This window comes from Ambystoma mexicanum, chromosome 2q (assembly GCF_040938575.1).
Source record: "Ambystoma mexicanum isolate Mex_15411 chromosome 2q, UKY_AmexF1_1, whole genome shotgun sequence".
Lineage (NCBI taxonomy): Eukaryota > Metazoa > Chordata > Amphibia > Caudata > Ambystomatidae > Ambystoma > Ambystoma mexicanum.
Window position 1 is genome coordinate 938,011,758 of NC_090924.1, and position 16,709 is coordinate 938,028,466.

Genomic DNA, 16,709 nt, shown 5'->3' on the forward strand with positions numbered 1-16,709 from the left:
GTTCCAATGGCTACACAAACGCTACAGACATCCGAATACTAAAATAAGCAAGGTAGTGGGAGCAGGGATTGAATCCCGAGATGCGACAGTCAAAATGGGTGCCCAAACTACATTCCCATCCTCATTCACCCCGATGTTTGGAAACCCTGATTTACAACCAGGGATGGACCAGAAATCATATCAAAGTTGGACACAAACAGGCTGCAGCAAGCTAAGAGTTATGTAAAAGGGCCAAGATATCATGACATACGAAGAATGTAGACAAAAAGTGAGGATAAAGGCCACAGAGGAATATAAATATACACAACTGAAGCACTGGCTCTCCCCCCACCCCAACAAAGAAGCAGCCAAGCCACCAGACAGCTGACCGCATTCGAGGTCTACATAACAGATACGGGCTCCAAAAAGATAGTCTCAAATGTACATAGGTCCGTGAATGGCCAAGGAGAAGACATCCAGTGGAGCTGCATGAAACGATAGGAGAAGACACTGAGAATGCCCATACCGAGATACCAGTGGGTAACCTTGTGGAACAAAATCCCTAAACCGAGATCCATACAAATGAGAGAAATTTGGCAGAAAGTCATTACAATGGCACTACACGCCAGAGAGACTCCACACAATGTTCCCAGCCAACAGCGACAAATGCTGGCGAGGATGCGCCACAAATCGAGACTGGAAGCACATTTGGTGGAGCTGTCCTATTTTTCAACAATCCTGAGGAGACGTGAAAACCATATCAGGAAAAATGATGCAAAGGCCGGGAGTCGAACCAAAAGGCCTACTCAAAAACACAGCAAAAAGGGGAGGGGGTTCTGATGATGCTAATTATAGCAACGTGGCTGACAATAGCCCAACAATGGAAACAAAAACAAACAAAAAATCAGCCTGCGATATTTGACTGGCTCCAAAAGGTATGGAGATTTGTCTCAATGGAATGGATGACATACAAGCTTCAAGGAATGTCAGAGGCCTTTCGTTCGGACTGGGGCAGCATACTGACCTATCTTCAAGGTGACTATATGCTCCAATGGCGCCCGCACAACATCAAAATCTTGGACATTCTGTAAACCTGCCCGCACCAAAACAAGATCCATAAAAAACACCACCCGTGGGGGAAGGGGGAGGGCAGAGGGAGTTTGGGAGTGGGGGGGGGGTTGTTTATGTACATGTATGAAAAACCTATAAAAATGTGTGGTAAAAAAAAATAAAAACAAAAAAAAGGCACCGCCATCCACACCTTCCATGCCGAGGCCCAGAATACACCAAGATGTTTTCGATCTTGTATTCAACTGCTGGAGTGTTCCCATTCAGAATGTGCTCCTAGTTGCAGCCACACACTTCACTTGGAAATGCCAAGCAGGATCCTTTTTCTTATTTCATCAACCAACCTATGGAACCTCCTGTCCCACCACTGGAAGACTGTCTGAACTTGTGAAAACCACTTAAAACCTGGATGTTTCTCAGGTCACCAACAGAGAACCTTTTGCAGATATGCACCGTCAATGGATGACCCCCAGTTGTGTTCGTACAACACACACTAACCATTACCCAATACCCACCAGAAAATAATGTTGCAAACAATCCAGTCTCATGTACACCTCCTCCATCAACTGCACCCTGGACCAAACGATGACAATCGCACAGAGTGACACAGGCTGCTTGTTCCCAGGCATGCACACCTGCCAAGCAGGTCACATCAGTTGAAGTCTTCTCATTCAAATAACCTCAACCCTTCCCGTCCACCAACTGACCTTTTCAATTTCTTACCTGCTTAGACTGCATAAATGAATCCCCATTCATACTGCAGCATAACGCCTGCCAGAAGCCCCAACATCACATTACTCACCACAGAACCATGGACGACTCTCGCTACATGGCTCGCAACACCTCTACACCCACCATACACCCTAATTTTAAACATGAGGATCTCACTGTACTCTTCTGCGGGTCGCTAATCCCTCTTGGGGTCTCCTTTCTGGATAAACAACCAAGTGGCATTGCCACAAACCAAATAAAAAACACGCCAACATGCTAAAATGATAAATAAACAGCACAAGACCTTGGTACCTGCGGCCTGCACCCATCAACACCTTCGGTTTTGAAAGTGCCACTCCCTCTTCCGTTATCCCTCAATCCCCTTTATCTTCTCTTCCAAACCTTTGCAGCAGGCGGCAGCCAATGAAGCAGAGGTTTGGCTATACAAGACCACTTTAAATTGAACTATTAAAGAACGCGATACAAGCACCACACATCACACACAAGGTTTCTCAATATAGGCCCCCAACACCCAAAGAAGCCTCCCATGCAGGAAGATTCGCACGCAATTGCAAACATCCCAAGAAGCACTTATCCCGAGCTCCCAACACAAGCAAGGATAACAATAATGCATTTCTTATATAGCGCTACACACCCACAGGTCTCACAGTACTGAAATAACATAAGACATTTTTATCCCACAGAGTGGTACTCATATGTCGACCTCAGAAGGATGAAAGGCTATGTTGACCCTGCCGGGATTTGAACAGATATCAGGGCGGGCGCTTAGCTCACTGTGCTATCTGACCAGCAACCGTAAAAGCGCTCCAGGCCAAGGCACTGCATTGCATATACAGCCCCTCAAGGCAATACTTGCCCGATGAAATATCCCCATCCCACTGGGTACACCCTCCTAGACACCTTGCATATATTTCCCACCCAACTATCAATACTCCAACCCCACATCCCCCACACTCTCCTTGGCAACTAATTCAACTGTAACTGATGTGTCACTACGTTGGGAGCATCTGGCACAGTAATGGCAACACCTAACATGGGGTGGCGATGTGTCACCTAGTACAAAAGTATGATGCATATTATGACAACTGACCTGTATTTAGAGCCTGTGGGCATGTGACGGCACTACCCGGCATATTGTGGGGTTAGCTGCACATAAAATGACAATCCCTAGAATGTTGTTCGAGCACCTGGGCATTTGATGGCAGTCCCTGGCCATTTGATGTTCGTAACAGAGCCCATGATGGCAGTACATGGCCTTATGAGACCACACCTGGGCAAACGAGGTGTGTAGTTGTGCAAGTTGTCTCAACTGGATATGTAATAACCATACTGGACTGACCTTAATCCAATGAGCCTGACCACCCCGCCCCCATTCTCCTGTTCACTTGTCCACTCTGCCATACCTCCCTCGACACGCCCCCCGCCCCCGCACTCCCAATTCTCCGCCCAGGGTTACTTTTGCTGTGTTCTCTTTCTGCCCAGATTTCCTCCCGCTGCACCCCTTTTACCTGTACCCCTAACAAAATCATTCCACTATACAAAAGACCGTTTCATAGGCTTTGGCAATGCAAATGATATCTAGAACCGAACACGCAACTGCCTAAAAAAACTATCCCTTTTTTGTTTTTAAAGGTGATCGTGTTTCTGGCAGGCCTAAAGATTTATTTTCTTTAATGCAAGATGCACCCGTACTTCTGCCTTTCGCCAATATTGTAGAAAGTCCATGTTTCCCAGTATAATGTCAATGTGACATCCAAGGACGCATTTCTTCTATATTTACACATGACAAGATAAGCCATCGGTGCAAAAACCTCTTTAGTCGTAAACACTAATAAAGATCATGATATACACGGCTTTGCAATCTGTTTGAGAAAATGTGCGTTTCAAACAACATAGTAAGAAACGGGGTCAGCTCGGTATACCCCATTTTCAGTGGGGGCCTCTTTTTCCGGAGACAAACGCCTGACCCGCAGCCTTCCCAGAGGGTTTCGAGTGTGCGCGGGCCAGCGCGCGGGGCCTGCAGAACTTACTTCAAAGGCTTCCACCCACTTCTCCTGCTGAATGTAGAGCACTGCCAGATCAGTCCGCTGCTGGACGACCGCCTTCTGCTTCTCATCCGCCATGCCAGCTTGGTACAGGAATTCCGCGTAGCCGCCCAACATCTGCCAGGCAGACACAGAAAGGCGTTTGTTAAAACGGCACCTTTTTGCTCCCGTTCATGTTAAAAAAGAGAATCATTAAATTCTAATCAACTACAAAGATCAGCCCAGCCAACCGCTTTTTCATGTACACTAATGAGGTGACCATGAAGCTTGAAACATCTGGTGAAAAGCAAATATCTAAAGTCATTAGGAACTCATGGGGAGAAATGTGCAATGTCAGACGCGAATGCCATTTAATTAGACGTAGAAATAATAATGAAAACCTTACCACTTCCGGATCACAAAGGCCATCTCCGATGGCCACCCCTTTGAAGTTGATCTTAACTTTGGCTGTTGGATTATGGGTGTGAATGTAATAGCCAATCGCAGGCACATACTTTCCAGCATACGACTGAAACAAACCAAGAACATGCCGTTGTTAACGAGTCCATCAAGTCAATTAAGCACATACGTTTATGCAACAGCAACATATTAGTGCTGTCATTTTTATACTTTTAGAAATATACTGTAGCAGGTAGATGTTTTTTTTCCTCCAAGTTTGTCTATACAAAAGTCCAAATTCAATGCTGCACAGGATCATTAACTTCAACCAGTATCTTGGTGGCCATGTTGTAGCAAAGGTCACATGTTTTGAAGCAGTACCATTGCTAAAATACTTAAACTAACAAACTGCCTGCTTCCTTGTTCCTAATATTTTAGTAATGGACTGGGCATCCGTATTTTTTGGAAGTAGCATTTTTAGTATTTGTGACTTTATTATTCACACACCGGGGGTGTCGTCTAAAACTGCTCAGCTTGCGGAAACGGAGGACTACTACTTCACCTTTGGAGTACAACATATTGGCATAAATCATAAGGATTCAAAGCATCAAGTTAAAGGGATGTCCAAGAGTCATTGTTTATGCGTTCCCAACCTCTGCACTTCAACAGGGCAGCCTATTCTTTGTTATGCACTGTAAGGGTGCAGAAGTAGGCGACAGACACAGGTGGCATGCTGTTTGTTATAGACTTTTATTTAGACCACAACGAAAAGGAAAACCCTACCTGTACCTATTTCCAAGAAGGGTTTCTCTGCTTCAAACAAACTAAGCATTCTGTCAGGAAGTCGTAACAACACAAACTAGACCAGTCATGTCAAAAACCTATTTGCTCCTCTTGCATTATGAATCAACTAAGGAAAAAGGGGGCTGATCTTTTTGATCCAGAAGAATGGTTTCCTTCTACGGGACAATACTCCAATGTTCACTTGTAAGAAAGGGGGGAGTGTTCCTCTTCAAAGGCACAACTTAAAAGTCTCAACAAAAGGGTTCCTCAGAATGACTCTCTGCCAAGGCACATAGAAAATAAAGTCACATTAACTTCAGAATGGGGGAGGGGCTACTCCATTAAACCTTCCTCTGGTTTCTCACAAGGCCAAGAGAAGGACTCCCTTCCCTTGGTCTCTTTTAAGCTTTTCACAATGTTCATAAACAGCAGGGGGAATGACTGCCTGCCCCCAGCCTTTCTTAGGATTTTCACGGTGTTCATAAGACTGTGGTAGAAGTAATATTTTCCTTCCCCTTGATTTCGCTCTTGGATTCATAGTCAACCTGACTCTTCTCTGCCAAGTACTGTCACTATGAGGATCAATAAAGATGCATTGGGTCGTTATGGGTGTGGGGCCCAGAATCACTTTATCTCCTCTATGCACAGTCCACTTTGTATACTCTTCTGCCAGGTGCTTGGACAATGAGAATGATTTTATGGGTGTGTCCCCAAGACTCGCATGCACCGTCCACCTGGTATATTCCTTAACCAGGTACTGTGACTAGGAGGATGTGTTTATGGGTGCAGGTCCCAGACTCGCACTTTCTTCTATGTCAGGGTCCCAGATCCAATAATCCCCCCCACCCCCCACCCTCCCCTTGGCTGACTCACACCCTGACACAGCACTTTCCATGCTCCACTCTGCTATATCCGATACTCTCCATGTTCTTTCCCCTGAGGAGCTGCTTGAAGCCCAAAGCCAAGTGCAATTTGTGGTACGACTCGGACCTCGTCAGCCTTAAAAGCAAGTGCAGGGTGGCTGAGAGGAAATGGCGTGCTTCCGGTACATCCTCTGACAAACTGTCCTGCGCCAAAGGCAATACCAGCTCTCCGCCCACACCAAGAAGAGAGCCCACATAGATGCAGCAGAGACGCAGGCTTTTAACAACTCGGCCGAACTCTAAAATCTGCAAGGAGCTTGCCAATCCTGCTGCAATCTCTACCTCTCCTGTCCTCTCCCAACCCCTCTGCACGGCCCTGGCTTCTCATTTCATCTCTAAAACACAGGACCTCTTCCCTCCTCTTTCTATGGCCCTTCTTCGGCCACCTCTCCTCGCTCCTTCTCTGCCTTTTCCCTGTTCTCCTCAGACAAGGTTTCTAGACAAGTCCGATCTATGAAAGTCTCGTCGAAACAGGTCCTGTTCCTGCAAAACCATCAAGGACCACATTGACACCCTGGCTCCTACCTTAGCGAATTTCTGCAACCACTCCTTTGCCACTGGAGTATTCCCCCTCCCCCCTAAAGCACTCCCTTGTGTACCCTCTTCTTAAGAAACCCTTTGTCGACCCTTCCCGCCCAGTTAACTATCACCAAATTGCCATCACTCTTACTAGGGAAACTCCTGGAAAAGCTGGCCATCTCCCAGTTCAATCCTCACTCTGAATTTGTTGGTTGTCTCCATGACCATCGGTCTGGCTTCAGAGCTGACATAAACTACTCTCCTGAACATCCGTGAATACCTGCTCTCCAACCTTGATTCCAACACCCCCTGTGTCCTCATCCTACTGGATCTCTCTTGATTTTGACCTGGGTATCACCGATCAGGCCCTGGCTTGGCTGACCTCCTTCCTTTCATATCGACCCTCCCAGGTCCAACTTGGGTACTTCCTCTCCTCTATCTCTACCTGTGGTGTTCACCAGGGGTCTAACCTCCCTCCATGGCTGTTCAACTAATACCTGGCACTTCCTACCCCCACATTGCAGCTCTCTGCCCCAACTTTCGGTGCTATGTGGATGGCACTCAACCCATTTCCAGGCTCCCCTTTGCCACCTCTTCTTCTCTCATCTCTGACTGTGTGCCATGCAGGAGTGGTGTGCCGCAAAGGATCTCTGCCTTAATGCCAGTAAGACCAAGATTCTCCTCATTGGCACACCTGCTCCCTCCTTCGCTATCACTCTCTGGCCGGCCTTTCTTGGCCCTCTTCCTGCTCCCACCTGTGAGGCTACACCTCGGGGTCATCTTCGTCTGCACACTTCCCTGCTCTCCTCACTTCTCTGACATCTCTAAGAAGTCGCATTACCAGCTGCACCTCCTCAGAGGTATTCTTCCTTTGCTCTCCTTCCCCCAGAAGCTCATTGTCTCCAGAGCTCTGGTTCTCTCTAGGTTGGACTACTGCAACAGCCTCTTTCTAAATCTGCCTGTCTCTACTCTCCACCCTCTGCAACTCATCCAAAACAGGACTGTAAGACTGGTCCTTGGCCTCAAGCCCAGGGATCGTATCTCCCCAGGACTGAAATCTCATGCACTGGCTCCCAGTGTCGGCGAGGATTAAGTTCAAGACCCTCTGCATTGTCCACAAGGCCTGCTGGGACCTGGGGCCTCAATACCTTCAACTCTCTCTTCCTAAATATCTTCCTTTTGGAGCACTTCGCTCATCTGCCTCCAACTCCCTCAGAGTTAGTCGCTTCTCCAAGCAGCGAGTTGATGGTAGATGTTTCTTCTGCTGGGGCCTCCCTCTGGAACAGCCTCCCTGCCTCTCTGAACCTTGAGGAGAACCATCTCCAGTTCCTGAAGCACCTCAAGAGCTTGCCATTTGCTTCTGCTTTCTTTCCTCCTCTCCCCATGCTGATCTCCTGGCTGAATCTGAAACCACACTGGTTACCTGGCTACCCTCTGATCTCGGGCCCAGGTCCCCTCCCCGACAGTTGCACACCTGCACTGACCCCCTGGCAACCGTTGCATTCGGGACTGTTGCCCCTATTAGCACTTGACACCTGATGTGTGACCAGCTGGTGGCAAGGGCAGACTTTTTTTTTTAAACTTGAGTTTTTATTGGCATTTTTAGATACAACAAACAGTCAAGAAACCAACAAAAAGAAAGCCCCCTGCCCCCCCAACCCCTACCCACCCCCTACCCATCCCCCTACCCTGTGTCCAGAAACCTGCATTTGCCTTGGGAGAATTTCAATGTTCAGTCCTTCGTCCGTACCATGGTAATGATGCGATTTGTAGCCTTTCATCTGTTGGTTAGATGCCGCTTTACCCCAGGTCGTGGGTTCCCTGGCGTATTATCTCACCTTTCGGGGTCGATCAAGGCTCATGCAGGCCGGAAGTCTGGCATCGAAATCAGTGAACGTCCCAGCCCCAAGACTGCTGCACCCCATACCAGTTTGTGAGGAAAGTGCTACTTTCTTTGTTCACCATCGCAGTCAGTTTATCCATCAGGAACATATTTTTCACTTTTAGCAGCCAGTCCTCTTTGGAGGGGGGCTTGGGGCTTTTCCACTTCTGAGCAAGGGCCACTCTGCCAGCCCTCAGCATGGTTTCCCACATCCTAGGGTATCTGTACAGCTCTGTTTCCTCCAGGGGGAGACCCAACAACATTGTTAAGGGATTTAGTGTCAATCGTTCTTCTATCACTTCCGCCATCCAGTCCTGCACTGAACCCCAGTAGTCCTGAACTTTCGGGCAGAGCCACCACATGTGGCCTCTAGTGCCAGTCTGCCCGCATCCTCTCGGGCACCTAGCGAGACCCCCGTGAACATCCTCGACAACTTCGCGGGATCCCTGTGCCACCCCTGTAACACCTTAAAGTTATGCTCCATGTCCGAGGTGAACAAATTTCCGTGAAATGCTATCTTGAAGATTCTGGCCCAGGAGTCCTCGGAAATATCTTACCCAGCTAGGTTGTCCCAAAACTTACGAAAGTTCCTTCAGCCTTTTTGATTTTGTACATGCTGGACACCGCCCCCCTCCTTGAGGTCGCCAGATCGAGGAGTTTCTCGAAGGGGGTCAGCTGTCTTCTCAGGTTCGGGCCCCATGTCGGGTTGCAGAGGATGCCCTTCAGGCGGAGGTATTCGAAGATGGATAGCGAATCTCTTCCGAGAGCGTCTCTCAGGTCCTCGTAGGTTAGGAATTCCCCTTCTCTGAACAGCTGCCCCGCCCATTCCAGTCCCTTGTCCGACCATTCCTGAGAGTGCCGGAACCCTCTGCCTCCCAATCTAAGGGGATGGCCCCAGAGAGAGGTCATCGGGGACGGCCAAGTGGTGAGGTGAGCAGTCCGGGGGCCCTCTCTCCAGATGTCCCAGAGGACTCCCAGGGTCGGGTGGGATCTTAAGTGTTGCGGAATCGACCCGCGAGGGGCCCACAAGAGGTCTCGGACCTTCAGGGGATGGGCATCCATATCTTCCAAGTATGACCAATACGTCCCCATTCCCTCTTTCATATGCTCCAGTAGGACGCGCAGTTGGGCGGCACAAAAGTAGAGGTGAAAGTCCGGGATCCCGAATCCCCCCCTCCTCCCTAGGCAGAGTCAAGGTGGTCCTTCCTATCCTCGGGGTTTTCGCCTGCCACACAAAGTCTCGAACCCCCTTTTGTAGCTCTCTAAAAGTCTGAGCTGTGATGTTGGTTGGAAGTGCCGTGAAAAGGTAGAGAAGCCGTGAAAATCCGTGAAAAGGTTGAGAAGCCGGGGTAGTATATTCATTTTTACTGCAGTCATTCGGCCATACCATGACAGGATCATCTTGTCCCATCTCCTCAGATCTTATTTGATCTCTGCCATCATGGGGTCATAGTTAGCGGCTCAATTTCGATATGTCTCTGGTGAGGAGTACCCCCAAATACCGTACAGCGGCCTTCTCCACTTTAATCCTGTGAAACCAGTCCAGGGGGAGCAAAACAGATTTTGCGGTGTTGATCTTCAGACCTGAGAAGCGACCGAACGAGGCCACCAGCGCCAGGAAGGGGGGAAGTAATGCTACAGGGTCCACCAGATAGGCCAGGATATCATCCGCAAACAAGGAAAGTTTGAATTCAACATCACCCCTTCTGATCCCCCTGATGTCCGGGTGAGCTCTAATCGCTATTGCCAATGCCTACATCGTGAGGACGTATACCGGGGGGAGAGAGGGCAATCCTGCCTTGTCCCCCGGGAGAGGGGGAATGGTTCGGACAGCCTCCCGTTCACCTGACCCCTCGCCATGGGGGCCCTGTAGAGGGCGGCCACCCAGCTCATGATGTGAGGCCCGAAGCCCATCCTCTGGAGGAGGAGACCCATGTATCGCCACTCGACCCTGTCAAAGGCCTTCTCCGAGTCTAGGGAGAGGACACATGAGTTTAACCCCGATGTTTGGGCAAAGTGGAGCAGGTCTAATATTTTGCGTATGTTGTCCAACCCTTGCCTTCCCGTAATAAAGCCCACTTGGTCGCCATGGATTAGCTTTGGCATGATTCCCTCCATCCGCCTCCCCACCACCTTGGCCAGGACCTTGACGTCGATATTCAACAGATATGGGACGGTAAGAGGAGCACGGGGTCCCTCCCCTCCTTGGGCAGAACGGCTATTATGGCCCCCATCAAGAACTCGGGGAGGATGCCATCCTCCAGCACAGCGTTGAAGACTCTCGCCAAGAACGGGGCCAGGGCGGAGCAGAATCTTTTATAGAAGTAGACGGAGAAGCCGTCATCTCCGGGGGAGGTTCCCACCCTCATCCCGCCTATCACCTTGTCAATCTCATCCTCGGTCACCGGACCCTCCAACCCTTCAGCCATCTCACGTGAAAGGGATGGGATCTGTATGGAGTTCAGGAAATCCTGTATCTGGGTGGCATCCCCGTCATACTCCGAGGAGTAGAGGGTTTTATAGTATTGGCGAAAGGCCTCTCCAATATGGGAGGAGTCGCGGCCGAGATGCCCCTGGGTTTCCCTCACCTACTTCACCCTTCTGCTTCTCTGGACCTCCCTTAGCTTCCAGGCTAGGATCGTATCCGCCTTGTCCCCCTTCTCATAGTATTTTTGTTTTACCATTAGGAGGCTCCTCTCAGTTTTATGTAGGAGCAGATATTTCAGTTGGAGCCTGTAGTCCTCCAGTGCAGCCACACGGTCATGCTCTAAAGCCTGGTCCGGGGATCCCCCTGGCTGGAGACAGGCTATTTTACCCCGCATGGTTTTCTCCTGGGCCTCCCTCTCCCTCTTTCTCACGGAGCCCATTTTTATGAGGACTCCTCGTAGGGTTGCCTTAAAGGCGCCCCAAAGTGTATGCATGGCCACCTCTCCATTATCATTAAACTCAAAGAACTCCGCTATGGAGTCCAGGGTCTCCTGGGCGAGTGCCTCATCTCTCAATAGGGCATCATTGCATTTCCAGCGCCCCCTACGTTCTTCACACCAACCCATCGATAGGGTGACTCAGACGATCCGACCAGGGGACTGGGTCTATCCTATAGCCCGCTACATATGGGGTGAGGACCTTGTCCACCAAAATGTGGTCTATTCTCGAAAACGAGTTGTGAATAGCTGAATAGTAGGTAAAGGAGGGGTCCCTGCTCTGGGGGTTGGGATCGTATCCGACAGTCCCAGGTCCCCATTAACCCTCTGAAAGTTCTGCGCCATGGCTTCATCCGCGGGTCTGAGGGCCAACCCGTCTTCTGTCTATAGTTGGATCTAGGAACATGTTAAAATCCCCCCCCACCACCAGTGGGCCCTGCACGAACAACCTCAGCTTGTCCCCTACCTCCTCCCAGAATTGGGCCTGACCTTCGTTAGGACTATACACTACTGCTAGAGTCAAGGGGGAGCCCTGCAGGGAACCCCGCACCATCAGGTACCGACCCTTGGGGTCCCTCTGGATGGCCTCCTTCTCGAAGTCCATGTCCCTTGCCACCAATATGGCCACCCCTCTTTTTTTGGCCTTGTGGGAGGCGTGAAAGACCTCCCCAATTCCTCCCCCTCGCATTCTAGGCTCTTTCCCCTTTGCCCAATGTGTCTCCTGCAGAAAGAGCAGGTCCAGTTTCGCCCTCCTAAACTCCCTATGAACCAGGGACCTCTTTGTGGGGGTGTTTAGCCCCCGCACGTTAAGGGTACCCACACCCAGGGCCGGACGGACATCAGCCATGATCTATGTTTTCCTCACTCTTAGCCAATGATATTGCATCATCACTCCCTCCTTGCCCCCCTTGTTTCCCCTTTTGGGCACTTTTGGAACGTTCCCCCAACTGCCCCCCAAACCCTTCCCCCAACAAACAAACCCCAACTAGTTCGTACTCCCCGCTCGCCCCACCCCGGCATCCAGCCAGTTAGTTCCGCCATTGCGGGCATTTGGCCGGACCACCAGCCTACCCTCCTCGGCTAGGCAATCAGTACAGTGCTCGTGACTATGAGCCCCCGTCCCCCCTACTGCTTTGTCCCTTCAGTTGACCCTGTTATACTTGCTGTTCAAGGCGACTGTATTCTGAGGAACTTCCTTTTTCCGACCCGCTACGGGTCGGGACATCACCACCGTCAGCCCTCCGAGTCGACGTGTTCGCTTCCAAATGCGGGCAGCGGGGTGTTCAATTTTTTGAATTTTCTCGAACTGGTTTTCTTTCTTCTGGCCCCCGGCTGGCTAGGGTCGCCCCTTCCAAGGGCCTCCGGACCTACCGGGCCCCTCCGGGGGGCAGATTCCGCCACGTAATCCCAGATGGCTCCCCTTATGTCGTCTTCTGTAATCAGCGTTGTCCGTTGGCCCATGTATTCGAAGGCCAGGGAGAAGGGGTACCCCCACCTGTATCGCACCCCCTTTTCCTTTAGTAACTGTGTTAGGGGACGGCACATCCAGGGTGTATGCGGAAAGGTCCTGATAAATGGTGATCTGAGCGCTGTTATAGGTCACCACCCCTGCCTTCCTTGCTTCCTCGAGCACCTTAGTCTTTTCCGTGTAGTAGTGGAACCGGTCCAGGACCGACCGGGGGCCCCCTGTCCTGCCCCCTGCCCTATGCACTCGGTGGAACGTGAGCTCTGTGGTCATCTCCTCTGAAAACAAGAGTGTGATAATGTCCCTCAACACTCGGATCAAGTCTCTCTCCGTTTCGCCCTCCGTTTCAGGGATCCCAAAAAATCTAAGGTTATTTCTCGTTTCCCTGTTTTCATAGTCATCCATCTGTCTAGCCCTTTCCTCGTCCCTCTTCTCCAGGGCTGCGAGCCTCACCTCAGTTTGCACCTCCTGGGCTGCCGTTGATGACTGGTTGGTTTCCACTTGCAGGAGTCTGTCCTCGACCTTGTCCACCCTTTGGTCGATCTTTTCGAATTTGAGCGATATCCGACCGCATGTCCCCGATTTCCTGTAGGATAGAGGCGAAGCCCCTCTCCATCGCTGTCGTGGACTGCATTGAGGCCTCCGGCTGTGCCATGATCCCAGCGTTAGTGGGGCCGCTGACCGCACTTTCCGTTCCCTTAAAGCGATATGCCTGCAGTGCCACTTGCCAGCTCCTGTGGCCTTCCACTATGCCCACTGCGGGGACCGCTGCGGTCCGGTGGCTTTAGGGAGTCTCCTCGAGGACCCAGCTTGAGGTCCCTAGGCTGTGTTGTCCCGGGGAAACCCGCAGGAGGCCGGAGTCTTTCCGTGGGGGGGGGGGGCAGCTTCCAGGCGGGCACACGCCCCACCAGCGACGGATGGGGGCCTCATACCTGGGTGCCTTTGAGATGTTGGCGTTCCTCTTCGGGGGGTGGGGGGTGGCCGTCCACGCCGTCCCACTGTCGCCGTCTGAGGTCGCGTTCCCCTTCCAGGGGGGTGTCAGGCGGGCACACGCCCTGGGAATGGGCTCAGGGGCCTCCACCTGTGGAAGTCCGATGCGGGCGAGCTAGGCCCCTCTGCGTGTCCTCAAAGCTGGTGCAGGCTGCAGCGATTCTGGGACCCCTCGAGAGTTTGTGATTTTTTTTTGTTGGGATTATTGGGGGGGGGTGGCGTGGTGTTGTGCCGCCCCCCACACGCCTTGACCTCGCTCTCCTGCTCCAAGGGGGGGCCGGGGCCCGGAACCTCCCAAATCAGTCCCCGTTTGCCGTGGCCGAGATGGGGGCTCGTCACGGCCCTGGGGGGGGGGGGAGCGGAAGCCCGAATCCCCCGCCGGGGCCACTGTCCCGAAATCTTGTGGGCACCATCCCGAGGGCAGGGGGGGGGGTGGATGGATGCTGGGGCCCGCAAAAGGCTCTCCCGCGGGCCGCTCCTCCTTTTCCGGCGCCGATGCGCTCTTCGTCGCTCCCCCGACACGGCCCGTTCTTAGGCTCTCGGGGGAGCTCGAGTACCGTTCTTGTTGGCAGGGACGACACGGGGGGCTCGCCAGCTCAGGTCGCGCGTGGGGGTCCCGGGGGGGGGGGGTGGGTGGGGGCTCAGTCCCCTTCAATGGCCCAGCCTCAGCGGGAGCACGACGCGCAGGCAGCCATCACCTGTGCGCCCCCTGGTGGCCTCCCTGGTCGCACTTATTGATTTATTATCTTTATTTATTTTACTGTTATCCTATGTACTGCACTGCCCCCTCCCGTTTTCCCCGCAATTTTGCCCTTCACCCCCTCCAATGCACTTGCGCGATCTGAATGTCTGCTGGCCTAGCAAGATCGCTGTCTCGGTCTTCCCTCTGTTTCCCCTCCCTTGCCTCGTCACGCCTTGAAACACTGTATAGGCTCTTTTTAAATGCCATATCATATCATTGTTGGTTTTCCCAGTCTCTTAATGACTTGGTGGGAGCTCCCGGAACCTTCCCTACCAACTGCATACCTTCTCTCCTGATTCGCAGTGGTTTTGGGGTCTCGTGGCTACCTGCGGTCTGCTGTGGGGCTTGTGAGCTTTGTTCAGTCCGTGGTGGCTCCGCAGTACCATTCTTCTTCTTGGTAGCTGTTCTGCTACCCAGGATCATTGGTCGCCTGGAACCTGCTTCCGCCAGTCTGCCATCTCCATTACTCACCAGGGACTGTCTCTGGAGCGTCTTTTTCAGTGGCGTCCTAGGCTTCTCTCTCGCACACACAACTGGCCCTTGTGGTTGCTCCAGGGAGGCTTGCCTCCTTTGCCAATTCCTTCTTCCCTTTTTAGGTCACTAACAAAATTGGCTAGATCGGAATGTCTAGTACAATCACTTTGTTTCCACGGGGTACTTCTTAGTACTCCTTACTGTTTCTTGTTCCAGTACTAAATGGACCAGTCAACAGGGCTCCTCTTCATTTTGGTATTATGAAGGGGGACTCCACCTGCGTAGTCCTTATTCTCTCTCATCTCAGTACGTCCTATTTTAGAGGTTTAAGAAAAACATATAGGAATGGTACTGTGTGGGTTGGTAAGGAAGGTGGGCTATGGGGATACCATTTTCTCCCCATGTTGTTACTAATCCCATAGGGGGCTTCGCTCCCCATGAGATTGACCCGCTGAATACCACCCCCAGTGGCACTATCTGGCAGTGGCCTCACCTCCTTGGCCTCATGGAAAGGGGGTTCCCTCTAGGGCAGAAGTGACGACATCTGGAGACATCTAGAGAATTGTCACAGAACACATAATCCCTCAGACAGATTTAATTACTCAGGTCCAGGAAGTTGCACCTTATAAATGAGGTAAAAAAAAACGTTCAACGGCCACCTCCTAGTCCACAGTCTACCAGCACAAGGGCCTTTTTCTTCAATGTTTAAATGGGATTGAAGAGAAAACATCCCTCTTTGAATTCACTCTGTTTCTGCAAGTAGGTAATCTAGCGTTGACCTCATTTTGGGACATCCCGCCTTCTCCAAGAGCCTCTCGGATGTGTCCTCTCTACTGTGCTTTGCCTGCATAGATGTGGAACTAGGAGCATGGTACTGAATTGGTTATGGAAAACTTAAGTTGATGAATAAATACTTGTACTTGTCATTTACAAGCAAATAATCGAACACTGAAAAGTGTTTGACCTGGGTGGAGACCACCCTACCTTGCCATTAGGTACACCCAACAAGTTGAGACTAGAGACATTTACCTCCTTAAAACATGCCGGTTTAGAATATTTTAATACAAGCAATTGGGAGGACCCGAGAGGTTTATAAAGTCAAGCACATCACAGTTGGAAATTAAGGTGCAGCAATAGGGGGTTATTCACCGGGTTGTAGTAGGCAATTAGTCAAAAAATGTCATACGCTCCTTATTGGGTTTGTCCTGGTCATCTACATAGATAGAGTATACAGAGGTAGGAATTAAGTATTGGTTGATCTGATAGCAACAGAGTACATTATGCTGTGGAACAAATTATGGTAGAAGGAAAAGGCCATGTTAACAACATTGCTTGTGAGAGATCTGATTGAACATTTCCAATTAGTGAGATCTCGTTACATTAAATAGGGAATTGATGGGCGAGCTGTGGCCTGGTCAATTGGTTTAGTCATACCGATAGCATCAGGATAGGAGCTTCAGATTTAGTTAAAAGGCTAACGATGACAAAACTGAAAACAAATAAAAAAAATAAAACAGAAGGCTACATGTCCGGCATGAGTTGCCCACCTGATTATACAGACCCAATCACAATCCAATCCCTTATAGAAAGTATACTTCGATACTCCCCTCAGTCCAATCACAACCCGATGTAGGTTTTTGTAGTTTGCCCCATAGTATGATGTCACGTATGACACGTTTTTGCTATAAAAGTAATGTTTTTTATGAAATGCAGTGAGACCATGCTGTGAGACGTCCGTTGATGTCCATTGTACTACCCGTTTTAAATAATTAAGTCTAAAACAGACACTTTGCCAACTTCCAAAG

At 50.6% G+C, this 16,709-nt stretch overlaps 1 protein-coding gene across 1 annotated transcript in view; it reads right to left on the bottom strand.

Moving 5' to 3' along the window:
• CPVL (carboxypeptidase vitellogenic like) overlaps nt 1-16,709 on the bottom strand; it is a 1,072,295-nt gene that overhangs the window by 521,060 nt on the left and 534,526 nt on the right. The window contains exons 8-9 of the mRNA XM_069648246.1: nt 4,210-4,332; nt 3,810-3,941 (exon numbers count right to left, since the gene is read on the bottom strand). Of these exons, the coding sequence (XP_069504347.1) occupies nt 3,810-3,941; nt 4,210-4,332 (255 nt within the window). The remainder of the gene's footprint in view (nt 1-3,809; nt 3,942-4,209; nt 4,333-16,709) is intronic.